This window comes from Toxotes jaculatrix, chromosome 11 (genome assembly GCF_017976425.1).
Source record: "Toxotes jaculatrix isolate fToxJac2 chromosome 11, fToxJac2.pri, whole genome shotgun sequence".
Lineage (NCBI taxonomy): Eukaryota > Metazoa > Chordata > Actinopteri > Toxotidae > Toxotes > Toxotes jaculatrix.
The window spans coordinates 8,705,797-8,722,796 of record NC_054404.1 but is presented as its reverse complement, the minus strand read 5'-3'; the positions used below and the strand labels follow the sequence as shown (position 1 = coordinate 8,722,796).

The 17,000-nt window shown below is 40.8% G+C and overlaps 1 protein-coding gene and 1 long non-coding RNA gene across 2 annotated transcripts; one reads left to right on the top strand and one right to left on the bottom strand.

Annotated features, from left to right (window-relative positions):
• Positions 1 to 1,064: 1,064 nt before the first annotated feature.
• On the bottom strand, positions 1,065 to 16,969 carry pibf1 (progesterone immunomodulatory binding factor 1). The gene is made up of 18 exons (XM_041049039.1): positions 16,327 to 16,969; positions 16,019 to 16,119; positions 15,360 to 15,558; positions 15,097 to 15,216; positions 14,337 to 14,470; positions 13,860 to 13,968; positions 13,621 to 13,740; positions 13,456 to 13,517; positions 13,124 to 13,249; positions 12,676 to 12,774; positions 8,932 to 9,097; positions 7,729 to 7,879; positions 6,941 to 7,031; positions 6,389 to 6,491; positions 4,403 to 4,533; positions 2,877 to 2,961; positions 1,553 to 1,732; positions 1,065 to 1,258 (listed from the first exon to the last, which is right to left on the bottom strand). The coding sequence occupies exons 1-18, from the start codon at positions 16,591 to 16,593 to the stop codon at positions 1,205 to 1,207; spliced, it is 2,298 nt and encodes a 765-aa protein (XP_040904973.1). The 5' UTR covers positions 16,594 to 16,969; the 3' UTR covers positions 1,065 to 1,204.
• On the top strand, positions 8,475 to 14,057 carry LOC121189164. Its single transcript, XR_005894842.1, has 3 exons — positions 8,475 to 9,147; positions 13,244 to 13,341; positions 13,480 to 14,057. It is a non-coding gene; the product is annotated as an uncharacterized LOC121189164 (long non-coding RNA).
• Positions 16,970 to 17,000: the final 31 nt, after the last annotated feature.

Below are 17,000 nucleotides of genomic sequence, written 5' to 3'. Positions count from 1 at the left end.
TCCATGTCTAACCCTTAAAGGCATAATCTGGACTTAGTATGCCACCTCCATAAAATCAGGGGCCTCAAAGGAGACATGTTAAGACAAATCCAAGCAGCAGAGGCCAAGATTTTTCATTTCCCATAATGCAAGGTAGAGTCCCAATGCCTCTTAAAAACTGAGATCATTTGTTTTTTTTAAACTTCAGAAAGGTCCTCCAGAGACACAGAAGAAATTATTCAGCAATTTGCACAGGCTGAGCGGGACTTCTAACAACAAGTAAAATGAACTTCATCTGCAAAATTGGAGTTCCCCTTTACTATGTGATAGTAAGGTATCTCAAATAATTGAAGAGGACACCCTTATATGGTGAAGTGGATAGTGTTATGACGTCAACATTATTTACAAAGCATAAAATCAGAGTTTGCAGAGTTTATTAAGGGAAATACTTTGTGCAATGGCAACTCAGAAATAAAAAGGAACCTGCAAAATATCTGGGACACATTGCAGTGTGTACATAAACAGATAGGTCAAACAAGTGATAAGTACTGTTTTTTAAGCAAACTCTAATGTATTGTTTGTTCTAGTTATTCAATACAGCACAAACAGAAGGTTGAGTATTATGAACTATACTTGGCTTGCTTTGAAAGAGCATTAGAGTTAAAAGTGAAAAAAGAAAGAAAAAAACTGATAAAAAGTGACAAACCAGCTTTACAGCCGTCCTCTGGCCAAGTTTAATATGACACCGATAAGAACATGGTCTGAAATGATAAAGGTATGTCTGCTATGTCTATATTTAAAGCCAAAGGAACCCCAGCTTGTGCAAATCAAAGGCTAAGGTTCCTGCAATGCTGTTTGTCTGTGGCCACCAGTATCTGCAAACCTGGAAAAGATGAGGAAATAATGATAGACAGACCTAATAAAACAGACCACTGCCAAGAAAGAGGAATTTTTGGGCAGTCAGTTAGCTAGGAATGTGTACCCCGTGGAAGGTAATACCTCCGGTTTTGGACCAGAACGCAGAGAATTTATCCTCTCTGAACAATATGTAACCAACGATGAGAACAACAAAACACTGACACCAGTAACAGTTTCTGCTTTAATATTTCAAAAATAGTTGAAAACTGAAGTGTAATTTACAAGTTTAAAATACAAACGCCTTGATAAAAGACTGTTAAAGCTATGAGTGACAACTAATAGCAGCAGTAGTAACACACATGACAGTTCATTTGGGTTTGTGCTTCAGCTTTTGGTACCAGCCTGGAACTTCTTTATTGGTCTGCAAATGAAAGAGACACAGAGGAAAAATAATGGTTAGAAAAGTCAGACGTGGACTCTCTGAAGCAAGAGTTGTTGTTTGGATTTACCTATTTAACTTTTTCATGATCCAAGGATATATACTACAGCGTATCTTGCCTTAGCGGATTGCACTGAAAATCTCAAATGAAACCAAATGTCGGAAAAGCAATTTATCATTTCGTGACAATCTTTAGTGCTCTTTTGTGTGAACTTCTGTCCAGGCAGGTTAAGGTGGTATGACTCATAGAAGGGTGTTGCCAAGTTAGACACTTACAAATACAGTGGGTTTGGGTTTGTTTGGTGACTCTTCTTCTGTGGTCCTGTTGATACGTGTGGACTGTTGTTTTCCTACACCCGAGGTCCAGGTACCGGTTTTATCTGTTTCCAACAGGTCCAGAGCGTCTCCCTGTCTGGACCGCATGCTGATCAGGACCTGCTTCATCACCGCTAACTCCTGCAGAATCATGTGGTTCATAAAAATAGGGATGTGAAAACAAGGGTAAAACAATAAACATTCCTGTTTATTTGTGAGAAATAACTGGGAGTGTAGTGTCCAAAAGGTCGGAAATCTCGACTAGATCTCCTGGTCATTTTTTAACAGAAATTCAGTCTCCAGAATTCAAAAAGGGATCAACTAAACATTCATATACTAAATGTATTACAAATATTAAGTATGACTTAAATACCTTTATGCAAACATTGTAACAGGTAATATTTTAAGATAATACTTTTTCAAATATTTGCTTTAAAATGTGTTTTCAAGAATTTTTGTTGCTGCTTTCTGGTGACATGTTTGTTCTGAACCACAGGCCAACACAGCTGAACTCTTGAAGACCAACTATGGGACAACTTGCAATATGCTCAACAAGCCCAAGGGTCTTGCAGGGGTGGCAGCAGGGCAGAGGGGAGGACTCTGGGCCATTTCACGGTTCTATTTATCACCCCTGAGGACATGAGCCCCGGTATGTCACACACACGCACGAGCACACACACGTACACAAAAACGCACACACGAACACACACGCACCCTGGTGGCATCCCAAACAGCCAAGCTGAGGAACAGCTGTCTATGACAGGGCACATACTTCATACAGCAAACGGCTGGCCTGACGTGGGCGGGTGGGGGTTAGACTCCCACGTGCACGCACATACGAGCACACGCAATCTTGAAGAAAACACTGCAACACAGTGCAATAACTCGTCTGGTCTGAATATCAAAAGCCTGTTTATTTTAAGTGTAAAAAGCAGAGCTTTAATGATTAGTCAAATAATCAATTAGTTTTCATATTTTTCTACAGTTTGAAAAAATGGAGAGGCATAACTGCTTGAATCTGTGCACTCATGTTAGCAGTTACAGCGTCAACAGCAGTTCTCTCACCTGAGTCAATCGGAGACAGTGGCCATGTGCTACAACATGGCGGTTTTACTGGTAAATCTTTATTTTCATAGAAAGGTTTTTCCTGGAATTTCCAGTTTCTCCCCATTTTGAAATATATACTGAAAAATATACTGAGAAAGAATGGGAGACACTGAATGTAGCTGTTGCAGTTACATGACAGTGGAAAACATGAAACAGTTAACATCATCGTCAGGTGTACCTCTCGGTGGTTGAGGAGCCTTTCCAGATCAGCGGCCATGTTGTTTTTCACCTGTTGCAGAGCAGTCCGTTCTTTCCTCAGGGAACTAGAATTCCGCCCAAAAAACAGGCGGAGAGATCAGATCTTGAGTTAACAGAAAAATATTACGGTACTTAACACAAATTGTGAACATTATATCAGAATATTCTGGTTACTCATAGTTATGTTGCAAGCGAAACAGAGAACAGAACAAAGACCCTTGATAACTTGTTCAACTTGATGAACTAGTCCTGTGAATCACTGACGGTTTATGTGATTGATTACTGCAGGGTATTTTAAGATTATATAAATAGTGTAATATATTGTTTACAGTAAATGCCCATTGTTAATTAGAATGTCTTTTACTTTGCTTTAGGGTGAGTCAGGTCAGGCTTGGCTTGACTTGCATCACGTGTGAAGATGTGGTGTTTCAGTGGAACAAGAAGAAAAATGCTGGACTGTGAACCAATCAGTTTAAATGGCAGAAGTACAGAGAGCATAAACCATTGGTATAAAACCATGAGTAGCCAAACAACAAATTAAACAAGACTCAGGAATTTCTAAAATACACTACATAAGCAATTGCTTTTTAAAAGTTTTTTTTCAAGCTAGTGAGTCTTATATCTTCTGAGAGAAACTCAACAGTACTGTCCAAGAGTTCTTTCCTGGGGCTGTGAAACCTACAAGCAGGAGCTTGTAATCTGGGTGCTTTAAAGCAAACCATCTTGAAAATCTTGAAATAACAGATTGGTAGCCTCACCACCTTTTACTGAGAAAACGCCTGAGCTCTGCCTTTGCTGAGACACTGATGTGAGCCATTTTCAGGTGAGGAAATTTTGAACATCACCAAACAAACTATAAATACAATTAATACTTAAGACCTGTGGTACATAAAGTGAGAATCTCCCGTGAGCTGTGCTTCTGCTGTTAAACAGAATGAACTGCACAGTCACAGGAAAACTTCAACATCTCTGTCCGACGGGGAGGCTTGAGAAGCTTATGAGCATTTTAAAAGGATTTTCTTCGCTCTCCTGCTTGCCCCAGGTGAGCGCTCAGTGGTAGTGAGCAGCAAGAGAAAACCTGCAGTCTGTCACTTTGCATATTTCGCAGGTTAGAATGCAGAGGAGGACTAGGAGGATTTAGGTCAGTGCCAGGTACATTTAAGCGTGCTTAACAAGCGTGATGTTAAACACTCACATGCAGACAAACACATGCAGGTTTGCACAAACAGAATGAACAAGGTGCGATAAGGACAGAAGATGACATATGGAGATAAAGCAGAAGACGCCCAAGGGTGGGCAGGTATGGCCTCCTGCCATGATGAGAAAAATTACGAGATATGAAATGTAAAAAATTAAACTGACAAAGAGTTTGGCAAGCAAGACAGAAGCGCTTATGGTCTTCAAAAAGGTCATGTGTGCTGATTTTTCTTTTCCATTCAGTTCATTCTTGAATAGAGAGATGTGTTTGTTCTCTGTGAATGTGTGTGTCTGTATATGTATATGTACCTGACATCGTCCTCAAGCGAGGTGATACGTTCCTTCAGGGTGCTGATCTGTGAATCCCTTTGTCTCACTGTCTCGATCAGGTAGCTATAGGGCTGCTGCGTGTGCTGTAACAGTTGATTGGCTGCAAACAACTAAGACACAACAAAACATGAGTGTATACTATGTGCAATTATAGGAACAATTACTTCACCTACACAATCTCAGGTCACCTTTTTCACTTAATTATACACCTAAAACTCAGATCTACATTTTTCACATGCTGCACGACTCCAAGAACTCTGGAGAGTCACAATGACAGCTTAACACCTGTCACCATGATTTTAACATTCACCTGTAAGAGCTGATGTTAGCAATTCAGCAATATTTCCACTTTAAAACTGACTTTACATAAATAGAATTCGTTGAGGCAACAACTGAAGTCGAAATCCCTTTAACTCTGACGTCCTTGTTACTGACTTGGTGGCTTAAATGGCCATAAATGTGAGCTTTTATGAGGGCGTATCTAAGTTTAATCTTTTTTATTAAAAGTAGTCGTACAGTTAAATTAGAGATGAAGACATAAAATGGAAATGCAAAGAAAACGCACAATTTTAAGAACCTGCTTCTTGCAATAAGTGACAGAAAAGCACCTTTATAGTGTTTTGAGTTTTCTAAGAGTGCACGCTCTGTACCTAATACAATACGGCTCAGCAGCCAGTATCATGCTCAAAATCTGTGAAGAAATAGATAAAGTTAGGGTGTTACACATTAAACCACTTTTACAGCCAGCAAGTAGTGAGTAGAGCTGGGTGGGGGAGAAAGGACAATAGATAGTTAGTCAGGGCATCTGTGTGGGTGGTTAAGTGGTTAACACCCTTGCATTTTGCAGTGAATGGCAGGTATGATTTTTCACCCTGTCCTTTCATACTCAATGAATCATGAGGTATTCCACACGAGTGCCACTCAGTCACAGGTGACAGCTGAATGGCTGGCTTATTTAGTCTGAAATCTGCTCAGAATCTATTATGTCTTGCAAAATCTCTCCTCGTCTTGCGATTATAATAAGGAATGGGGAACATGCAAGCACACTGGCTGGCGGAGCTGTCATTCTTATAATTTCAAACTTTTCTGGATGAATTTTATCATCAGAGCACGAGTAGTAGACACGTGACTTCACACAGTCACGAAAAGACAACATTCACACACCCAAAATTAAGGTCTTTGCATTGAATACACATGCACATGGTGTGCCAAACACAACAAAAGCCTCAGTAATTAGCGCAGTGAGTTGTTGGGAGAGTGAAGAGCATGGCCGTCACGGTGCTTTGGCACTGTTTCCCCCTCTGTCAACAAGTGTCACAGGTACTAAGACTTCTCGCTCTTCTCATGTAAGGTTTGCGGTGTCTGCTGTCTGCTCACAAACAACCTGTCATTTTCCTGACACGAGCTTAAATGTAGAAATTTCACAGAACCATTTTTAAACTTTGACAAAAAGCTAGAGGACGCTCTCATCAATGAGTCCTGAAGTTGTGGTAACCAACCTCACAAGCAGCTCAATTCAAATTCATTTTTGTGGTCCTTTTTTTTTTTCCCGGAGAGAAAAGAAACCCCAAATGTGGTTTGATGCCACAGCTGGGTCTGTCTTTAAGAGACTGATTAGATGTTCTCTCACCACTGACTTTCATAGCAGAGTCGTGCGATGGTGTGAGAAGGTAAACAGTGGATGATGAGAGAAGAGCCACGAGCTTGGCTCTGTTATAATGACTCTCTTATGTCATCAGAGGGAGGTAGATGAAATAAATCATTTTGACTTTGATAGAAATAACCATAATCTCAGTTGCCGTGGGAGATTTGTGATAGTGAGAAAACAAGTGCACTGCAAGTACTTGCAATGCTGAGCTTTTTTTTTTTTTTTAACATAATAGTAAACATAATCCAACGGATGATGATCCACAGGCAAGCACACACCTGAATGTTGTATGTGTGTCTACATTTGTATGTATTTACCTCCTCAGATATCTGTCCAGTCTGTGACTTGTGTGTCTCCAGTTCTCTCCTCAGTGATGTGTTTTGCCTCTCGAGCTGCAGCACCCTGCGGGCCAGGTGAACACTGTGTGGCAGCCACACAAACACAGTTACAGAAATTCCAAAACATAACAACACCAGCAAGTTTACACTAGTGTGTATCCCTGTGTTGTTCCTCCTACAGTTTATGTGGCCACATCAGTTGTGATCGAGGTTTTTTGGCTGTACTTGCGTACTTCAAATCAAAGATTTTATGTGGAACAAGGTGCATGTGGAAAACAAACAAACAAAGACATTTTAGAGTCAAATCTAAACTGTACACAAACTTTAGAGATCCTATGTAAAGGATTTGAAAATCCTTCCCCATGGCGCCTTAAAGAAGCCACAGAATGCATTTTTTTGATAAACACTGAACGTAAAATGTTTAAATTACAAAATACTAAAGTTACTGTAAGGTCTTTTATGTGGTCAGGAAGGAAACTCAGGACTTATTATGTCCTCTCCTTGAAATATTAAGTGTACCATGTACTGTACCTCTGCTTTAGTCTTCTTTTGGCCGTTGTGGGAACATTGGCTCCGTAGCCATAAGAGAACAAAACTCTCTCTGCCTCCTCTTCATTCTCAACTGGCAACAGAAGGAAACACAAAAAAAGTCTACACATCTCCATTGTGATAACCACGTGATGTGTGGTTGTTTCACAGGGTTCACCAAGTTAAATTCAAAACTTTCAGAGACCATTTTAACTTCCACAGTCACACAGGTATAAAGATATGAATGACATAAATAAAAACAAATAGGGTTGACACCTAGAACTATCTATCAATTTAAGGTCATGCCTTAGGTAGTTATTGATAAAGACAAAACATTTTGTAAATAGTTTTACAGTTTATAACTAGCCTGCCTCTTAAGACTTTTTAATAACTTCTAACACCTTATTTGAAGGAATTTAATTCAGTGTTTTTAAGTTTCAAGACCTGCAGTCCTAACCTGTGTTTTTATTTGTCGTCCTCCTGTATGTGGCTTTTTAAAATATACTGGACAAAGACTGTAGAAAAATTCTCTTGTCTTGCACATCTTTTTATTCTCCTAAGTATTTGGTTCTATTTGGACTCACATGGCCCTACATTACACCTCCATAACAGAAATTTTCCCTACATCTAATTCTAATACGATGCCATCTGTAAATTGTATTAGACAGACTGTCTGATGCCTGTTCAATGCATTTGAAAGGTATCAGTGTTTGTTTGTGCTTTTATCGTTCTGACTTCACAGTAATGTGTGTAATGTAATGGGCGCCACGGAGCTAATGCTATGTTCTTACTTTCAGCAGCCTGCATGGTGACTTGGTCCAACTCTTGCTCCAGCTTTTCGTACGTCTCCAGCCGAGAAGCCTGCTCGGCATTCTGAGACTGCAGCTCCGCTGCCCGCCTCTCTGATGACGTCTGCAGCCTGTAAAACTCCTGAGTGAGGAGCTGTGGGACAGGAGGAGAGTAAAGAGAGAGAGAGAGAGAGAAAGAGAGAGAGAGAGAGAGAGAGAGAGAGAGAGAGAGAGAGAGAGAGAGAGAGAGAAAGAGAGAGAGAGAGAGAGAGAGAGAGAGAGAGGTTGACAAAAGAAGAATTGCTTTTTTTGTGGTAGTCAGCTGGAAACAAGGAATAATGTTAATGCAAATGCTACATTCTCTCAGTGTAGTAAAATAATGGATAATAGATTAATATTCTCAGACTGATGGTGCAAGGATTATTCAATTACTATATCATTAACTATTAATTTTTGCTGTATTGGGGCTGTAACAGATTTTCTACAAATGACAAAATAACTATGTATGACTTTAAAAATCCATAGTTCATTTTTGGTTGTATTAATTCATGTGATTTTTGTAGCAAGTACTTTGCCTCAGTCTCTCCTTGCTTTCATAATGTTAATGAAGCGTAGTATGGAACATTGAGACTTTGATTTAACAAACACTCAAGGTGACAGTCTGTGAATCTGAGCACGAAGAAAAAGGCTCTGTGCTCCACAGGGTGCACAGAGCCTGATTTGAAAACTGCCGGGGAGAATAAGTGACTATAATCATTCATATGAATGTCCTTCACAATCCAAGTAAAACATTTATCATGTCAAGTGCAGCAAAATTCGCCCCAGGTACAGAACCAACAACTGCACCTGGACAACAGATGTACATCAGGAATACTGTCACACTGCTTTTCAAAATATTGTGTCCCTATGTATAATGAATGAATGAATGAATCAGCAACCGCATGATAACATATCATGACTCAAGACTTCTGAAACTATTGATAATGGGGCAAAGAGGGATTTGCGAATCTGTTAATGGCACATGCACCAAAATTGTATTATTTTACAAGTGTTTAGTATTTAGTATCATCGACCCTGTTCATCAGTTCTTCTTAACTACAACTAAGGACTAACGCTAACACGACAATGACAGACTATTAACTGGGTATATCCCTGTAATGCGACAGGTAAAACCCGTTCTCCTTTTTGTCTTTATGTTGAAAGTACCTCCAGTTTCTTCTGCTGTTTCTCACACTCCACCTGGCACTGGGCCAGGGCCTTGGCTGTCTCTTCCTTGACCATCTGAGCGCGCTCAGCTTCGAAGGAGTGCAGCTTGGCCTGGTGGGACAGTTCTGCTACCCGGCTGTCAGTACCCAGCTGGAGCTGACGAAACCTGCATAGATGGATGCACACAGACGGACAGACACCTCGCTAAATATGAATGTGAGTAGGTGTGCTTACAAAAAAAAAAAGTGAGATCATATATTTTGGTGCAGACAGAAACATGGACATGTCTAGTTAATAAAGCAGCTGCATTTCACACTGAGTTCTGGGTTTCTGGTTGAGCTCAGACATGCCTGGTGGTTGCAAATAAATGTTGCAATGTCTTCGTTCATACTGCCACAATTACATTTTGTGATAATTTGAATGATAACATGTTTGCTTTGAAACAGGCAAGGAAGTGATTATTTGGTGTGACTTGCGCAATTAACACTTCTGGGTTTTTATGTTCTAAGTGCTTAGTGGCACCTAATAGCTTGGCAACAACAGTACGACACTAAGTCACATAGCAAGAAAGCCAAGTATTAAATCATCTGGTGACAGAAGAGCATTTCTCAATGGCGCTTGCAGCAATGTTTGGTCTTATTTGATGTTCCATGATTCTAGTTACTAGAAAAAGCTAGCTAGAAAAAGTTGTTTCAGATTCACTCGGTAGTAATTAGTAGGGAAGAAAGACAGAGACAATGCATTTTATAGTTTCTGTTTATAGGTGACACGGTTCCACGAAAAGTCAGAACACCTTGACCTAAAAAAAAAAAAATCAAATCTTTAATTTATCAGATTGAAATCTGTCAAATATTTGTTAATTCCACCTTCCCAAATGTGAGAATTTTCTGCTTTGCTCTTCTTCATATCACCTTAAACTGAGTATCACCGGGTTTTGTACTGTTAGTTGGATTTTTTTTAAAAAGCAATTCAGAGACATTACTATGTACTCTTAATATCTAAGAGCGAAGTACGAAGGGTGTTTTTCGTTATGTTCAGATATTTTATAGACAATTTCGATTCGAAAAAAAATTAAGAATAAGAAAAAAAGAAATCGAAAAATCGATTAATTGAAAAAAGTAATCACCAGCTCAACAAAAAATGAGAAGAGTCATTTACTGAAGCCCTAAAAGTAAAGGAAGGACAGGCAACGGTTTCCGAGCTGAGTGCTCTTCCTTAGGCGGCTTTCAAGCACGCACACACAGACTCTATCAAGCCACAGAGGTTGGTTGGATAATATTAATAACTCTCGATTACAGCTGACCTGATAGGATTTCATCATCCATAGAGCACAGGCCTGAGCTGTGTGCTCACAGTGACAGACATGTACACATGGTCGACATTTTATGTCTTCTTTTATTAATGGCGGCTGCAATCTAGATGCAAAGAGGCAAAACGTTCCTAAAAACTGTAACTTACTTTTCCAGGGGAGAGTAGTCAGCCATGTTCTTTCTCTGTCTTTTCAAATGCCAACTTTAATGGCAATATTTACAGCTCCAGCAGGTAAGACTTCCTGACTCAGGGGTTCCCCATGGCCATTTTGCTGGATTTTGTAACTTTATGTCTGCTACAGAGGTGAAAATGGAAAACCGTACTCAACACTTTGTTCTGGACAAGTTAAACACCATAACTGGAATTCTGAAATAGAGACCTGAGATTCAAGATGGCCCTCTATGCTACAATCATCTGACGCCATTTCAAGCTTGTCCGCCTCATTCTTTGCCCCAAAAATAGGGGCATGCATGGGGTTAGGGGTTAAGGGCATCTGTCGTTGCTGGCTTGCGATGCAGCGCAGAGAGGGAATGTGATCGCAGCAGAGAGGGAATGCAAGGGAGAGTGAAGTGTGTGCGTGAGTGTGCATGGAAAGACCAACAGCTGGTGGTTTGGATCTAAAGAAATGACTGGCATGTTGTAGTAACCCAGGACAGGGACACCACTACTGCTGATGCTGCTGCCGTGTGTGTGTGCGTACATCCGTGTCTTCCTGCTGCAGACACAATATTGTAAATCAAAGTGTAAAATTAAAAAAAACAAAACAAAACATTGAGACATGAATGTAAATTAAGACTTGTTATGGAAACATATTTCTCTACATGATTCCTTTCAATCCTTAAACTATGTGTGTGTGTGAGTAGAGAAATCAGGTGCAAACACACACCATTTGTTTATATAAGACAGACGTGTATGTCTGCAGCAGAAATATAGCACAAAAACAGGATGCATTGTTCAGGAGGGTGACTGAAACATCTCCTCCTCCAAGAAAAAAAAATGCCTGAAGTATGTCTGTGTATGTGTGTGCATGTGCGTGTGTGCAGCAGGACTCACAATATTATCTGTTGCAATTTCCATGCAAGATTTGAAACTTCCTACAAGGCCATGACCCAGAGGCACCTTTCCAGGCTATACTGAGATGGGCACTGTTGCCTGGAGCAGAGACAGGGACTCGCGATTTAAACTCACATCATTAAGAATAAGTCTGGAAATGGGAAATGACTAAAAAGCGCCATTTAATTAAAATGTAATATTCAAAATCAGAAACATAACAGTATAAAGACCAAACATTAGGTACCATTTCAGAAGCCGAGTTCACTTTGTCCATGCAAAACCTTTGTCAGGTACAAGAAAGAAACTGAAGAAAGTCTTAAGAATCTATTTAAACTCATCAGCCACAGTTTAAGGAGATTTCTTCAATATATACAGTAAACTGTCTTCAGCACTACACAGTATCCTGTCTCTCATTATGCATTCAACCAGCGATGAAAGTATTTTACTCCCAAGAGGTAGGCAGCCAGGCCAGTGACACCAGTTGGTACTAAGCTGACCTCCAGGGAACTCTGACTTCCATGTGACCTTCTGACCTGACCCTTTAAGCAAAATGCTCATGTGATCTTTAGTAAGAGATGGTAAACCACAGCCAACAAAGTCCCGCCACACCCACAACATGAGCTAATGACAGACTGCTGCTGGCTCACACAACAGCATCAGAGCAAGCACGGGCTCACAGCTTTCAGGGAAATACCAAGGAATTCAGGCTGATTATAAGTTTAAATAAAAATAACAAGAAGCACAGCAATGATGCTTGCTTTATCAAATCACGCTAGCTTGGCTATGGCCACACTGATACGCAACATGCAAAAACGTTGATGACTTGCCAACAAAGAGAAGGAATGAATTCAAAATACGCTGCGGTTAACTGTGACAACAAAAAAAACTGTACAAACTGGCCTCAGTTTTCTTAACAGTCTAACTGTTGCCCTCAGGTGAAGTTCCTCAACTTTCCCTGACAAACAGAACAGTCTGTCAACTGTGCACCCAGGAAGTAACCTGCATTTATGTACAGCAGTTGTAGTTGGTGAGATTAACTTCCAAAAGACTGCCGGAGCTTTTGAACTTGGTGCTTGCTTCAATGCCATATCATATCATGCACCACTGGTGATGTAACCCTTCTTGATCATTTATTCACTATTGTATCTAAAAGCGTCCGGTGTAACTTGGTGTCCAGGTGGATTTTATATCAAGAATAAAACTGCATGTTAGTCAAAACAGCAGCTTTCAGTGGTGGAAAGCATCTACGTACAGGTACTTTAGCACATGCAGTTATCTGTCAGTGTAGAATATCAACAAAGTGTGACAGAAACTGTGCAGACACCTTGTGTATTCCAAATTTTTTCAAATCTTTATGTGTCTGATGGACGGTATACTCACTGTTCCAGCAGCTGATCATATCTGGACTGAGTGTCTCTCTCAGCTGCCACTGCTCTGTCTTTCTCCAGCACTGAATTGTCTCTTGCCTCACGCAGGTTTCTGGTCAAATACACACATACAAACAGTTAAAAGATGCCCTCAACACCTGTGCAAAGGAGTCAGCGTGCTCTGTTATGTTAATAACAAAAAGGCCTTTACTCTTTTGAAGTTATGTTGGTATTTCCTTTTATTTTGATGCTACTGTGAAGTATCTGTGGTGATAGCTCTTCCATGACAACACAACAATACAGCAACCATATAAATAGGGACAACAATACATGCGAAACCTACACTTGGTTAATGAGAATGAACACCATGAACATCTGGTTTAAATAGCACTTCTGATATTTATTTCCATTTTTTTCCACCAACATAGTGTCCTAAGCGATAGACAAAAAAACATTGATACCTGTTCTCCCTCTCATACATCTCCCTTGAGGTTCTCTGCAGGTTGTCTATCTCCTGACTGGTTTTCAGCCTGATGTTCTCTAACTCCTCTCTTAACTTGGTCTCGTACTCTGTCTTATAGTGATCTCTGTTGTGGAAAGAAGATGAAAGAACAATAGGAACAAAGTTAAGGAAACAACATTTTCCTTTGAGACTTTCTGGCTACAGGTCAGATCAGAGGTGAGATGAAACCATCAATGTCAATATCTGGTCATTTTTACTGTCTGTACCGTCTGTATCAAAAACACTAGAATACTGGCTGATAGTGACTGGTGTAAAATTGCAGAGTCTAACCTGGATGCTACGTATTTTTCATAGGCGTCCTCCCTGGCCTTCTTAGTGTCTTCTAACTGTACCTGGACCACCAAAACAAGAAGTGAGAGCACATTAGATGACTCCTTCCTTTTACCAAATGCATTTGGTGTGAGATGAGACTTCTAGCTAATCAACTGTATGGACCTGAAGCCTCTCCAGGCGGTCTTCTGTATGTGCACAGCGGACACTGAGCTCCATGTTCTGTTTGTGGAGGTATTCCTTGTCTTTCTGTAGGAGAGTCACAGACTGCTGCAATGTTGCCACCTGGAGGGCGAGATGAGAAAATGAAAAACTATGACAACAGAGTATACCAAAAGAGACTTTAGTGGACATCATGAAGACAAAATATAGCATGAGCGTGTGTGTAGGTATGTGTGACGCACCTCTTTGCTGAGTGTGTCCCTTTCCCTGGTCAGTGCAGTGTGAGCCAGATCAAGTGTCTCAAATCTTCTCTTTAACTCCTTCAGTTCTGCTTCAAAGTTGTCACGGTCGCTAGAAACCATAGCATAAAATGTTTACATTCATTTGAACGTGCAACTTAAAATGTCCAGCATTTAAATACAGGAGAAAACTAGACTTCATCCAAGTAAAAATTATCTCTGAAATATTACAGCAAAAAATAAAGAAATGAACCAACCTACGTGTTCAAGAGTTTTGTTTTCATGGTGTAAAAAAAAAGCCAAAAAAAAAAAAAAAAAAAACCATCATCAAGGCTTTTGGCTGCTTATTTTCCCAACATAAATGCCATGTTATATTGCAAAAACTGTACTGTGGCCTTCAAAGGACCTCTCCTCATCAAATGAGCGAGTCTACAGAGAAGTCACCTCTTTGTTCTATCACAGAATCACACATACACACACCGTTTGATATTTGGGTAGTTATCTCGGCGGTAATCCCCTTCCTGAATCTGCTGTTTGGTATCAGCCAGTTCTAGAGTGAGTCTCTGGTTCCTCAACTCCAGCTCAGCACGTACCCGCCGCTCCTCCTCGTAGCTCTGTGGATACATGTACACAACGTTTACAGTGCATGGAGAATTCATAGCATTAAGTACACTAGGCAAATAGGCAGGAACACCTTAAAAAGAGGAATTGAGCAAGACTCCCTGTCAAAAAAATGTCCACAAAAATACTGCTACATGCTGCCTTAATAGTGTCATACAGTTCCTGCAGATCGTCTAATAGCAAATTCATGCTCTTGACCCTTTCACCACTGTTAATGTCTATGCTTTCTGAATGTGTAACTCAAAGCCTCCCGGGGTGTGTGTTTGTTTAAAGCGTGTTTGTTCTCTAGTGCTTAAAAATAGAAAATGAAAAGCAATAATGCAACTGACTGGTATTCTGGACTGTATGTATGTGTATGTGTGCTCACAAACATGAAAAGGTTACAAAAAGAAGCACCTTGTTATGCCTTGTTCAAATGAACAGTTACGTTCATCTGACCTTTTTAACGGTATGACAGACACAAATGAAAATGATAATGCACAGATGAGACAAAATGCTAACTTCAAAACATGTTAACAACTCATAGAGAAAAATAAAAGAATGCAACATTGAGATGTAGTACAAGCTTGTGTGTGTGTGTGTGTGTGTGTGTGTGTGTGTGTGTGTGTGTGTGTGGTACCTCCATCAAAGACTTCATCTGGGTTCTGTGTGTACGCAGCTCTTCAGTCAAACTGCCTTTCTGAGCACTGAACTCAGCCAGCTGAGCCCGCAGAGGAGTCACCACCTCATAGAAACGCATCTAAACACACACAACACAAAGGAGATGGCACCGTGTTCTCTAACAGACTCAGCATGGACTATATCATATCTTGTCTCTTTGGTCACCATCAATATGTCTCAACAGGGTGCTGTAGCGATCAGGGAGAACACCACCATACTTACAGCTACATATTCCTGTATGGAGATTTTGTCCTCTGGAAGGTCACGGAGCTCTTGGTACCTGTCCTGGGAGATGTCCAGATCCCTGAGAGACCTCCGCAGCTCTCCAGCCTTTTCACACAGCTGCCGGTTGGTCTCCTCTAGCTGCTGCTGTCTGAACAGGATGGCCTCCATCTCCTGCTTACGCAGAGCCTGCTGCTTCCTAGTGACGAAAGTCCTAGTTAGCGCAGTTCATATTAATGCTTCATAACCAACTAATGGGATAGAGATGACAGAAGGGGTTGGGGTTTGTTAAAACCTTTAATTGCTAATTGGATTTCAGTCAGCGCACAGTCAAAATGAAAATTCTTGACTATTTGCATAATTTTCAGTACTCTGAATTCATGTGCAGGGTCTGCAGATGTGGAAATTTCTTTGTAACACATTCTACATTCCCACACTGCACAGAGCTGTGCAGAAACCCTGAACTGATAATAGGACAACAACAAAAAAACATCCCAGGCATTTGAAAGGATTCTGTTGGGCTGCCACAAGATCAACAAGTAAATAATAACACATTAATAACACTATATATATATATAGTAAAGATTTTCCATAACAACAGCAATCCCGCTTTTCCTGCAGTATATGGCGCTGTCCACTAACACCTCCACCTTTCTCACCTGTTCTCCTCCTGAGCAAGTTTCATGTGGCTGTCCAGTCTCAGAGCCAACACTTGTTTTTGACCTAAAGCATCATTCAGCCTCTCCTCCAGCTCCTCAATCTGAAATATAAATGCATGGAAATAATCACAGGACTATTCTTGCAGCAAAGGTAATTCTGGAGGTGGTCACCACTGCAGCTCTAGTCCGTACTCCACTTAATGTTATTACATGAGAGACACGACCTGGGGATAGGTTACACCCACATATGCACACTAACAGTCTATATTTCCTCTGGTTCAGACTGTACAACATCCCTCCCCTTCTACCTTAGACATATGGTCGGCCTTCATGTTGTCTATGATGAGATTCTTCTGAGAAAGCTCGATTTTCAGAAGCTGGACGTTGTGCAGGAGCTCTTTCCTCTCGATCAGCTGGCGGGTCACCTTCTGTGACCCGTTCCGCTGCTCGTCGGATGAGGAGACATCCTCGGTGGTGGGCACGGTTGTCTCCAGGCTGATGTCCTCCGACTCGAGGTCCAGGGAGCTGGAGACGTTGGCTGCTGTCGGCTTCATCTGCTGCCTCTTGGGAGGCATTTTGTATTGTCTTGGTCTTTGTGCCCTCTCTGTTTTTTTTTTTTTAATAGCTAACGTTAATGACCGAGGCGAACGAGCCAGTTCCTGTAGCGAAGATTACCTGAGATTAGAAAGTTAATTCACAGACATCGCGATATGTGATACTTTAACGTTAGTTTGCAGCATGGAGAAACGAAGACAAATCTCAATCTAGCACCACTATGGGTAGCCCTTTCATTTAAAACGAACAGAAACGTTACTCTTAATAGAAGAAAAATAATAAAATAGAAAGGCTAATACATCATTAACGCCACACACTGGACCTGACCACCGTATACAATAAACTGCTTTAGTTTTCAAGGGTCCCGCTCCGAGCCGCCTGCTAACCGCCAACGGTCCGACGGTGGTGACTCTGACTACAGCGCCCT

Excerpts from the sequence above, each read along its gene's own strand:
- pibf1 (XM_041049039.1), bottom strand. The coding sequence starts at position 16,593 with ATGCCTCCCAAGAGGCAGCAGATGAAGCCGACAGCAGCCAACGTCTCC. Across the intron at positions 13,518-13,620 it reads ACCGCCTGGAGAGGCTTCAG|GTACAGTTAGAAGACACTAA; the intron begins GTCCATACAGTT and ends TTGGTGGTCCAG. Across the intron at positions 7,032-7,728 it reads CACCATGCAGGCTGCTGAAA|TTGAGAATGAAGAGGAGGCA; the intron begins GTAAGAACATAG and ends TTCTGTTGCCAG.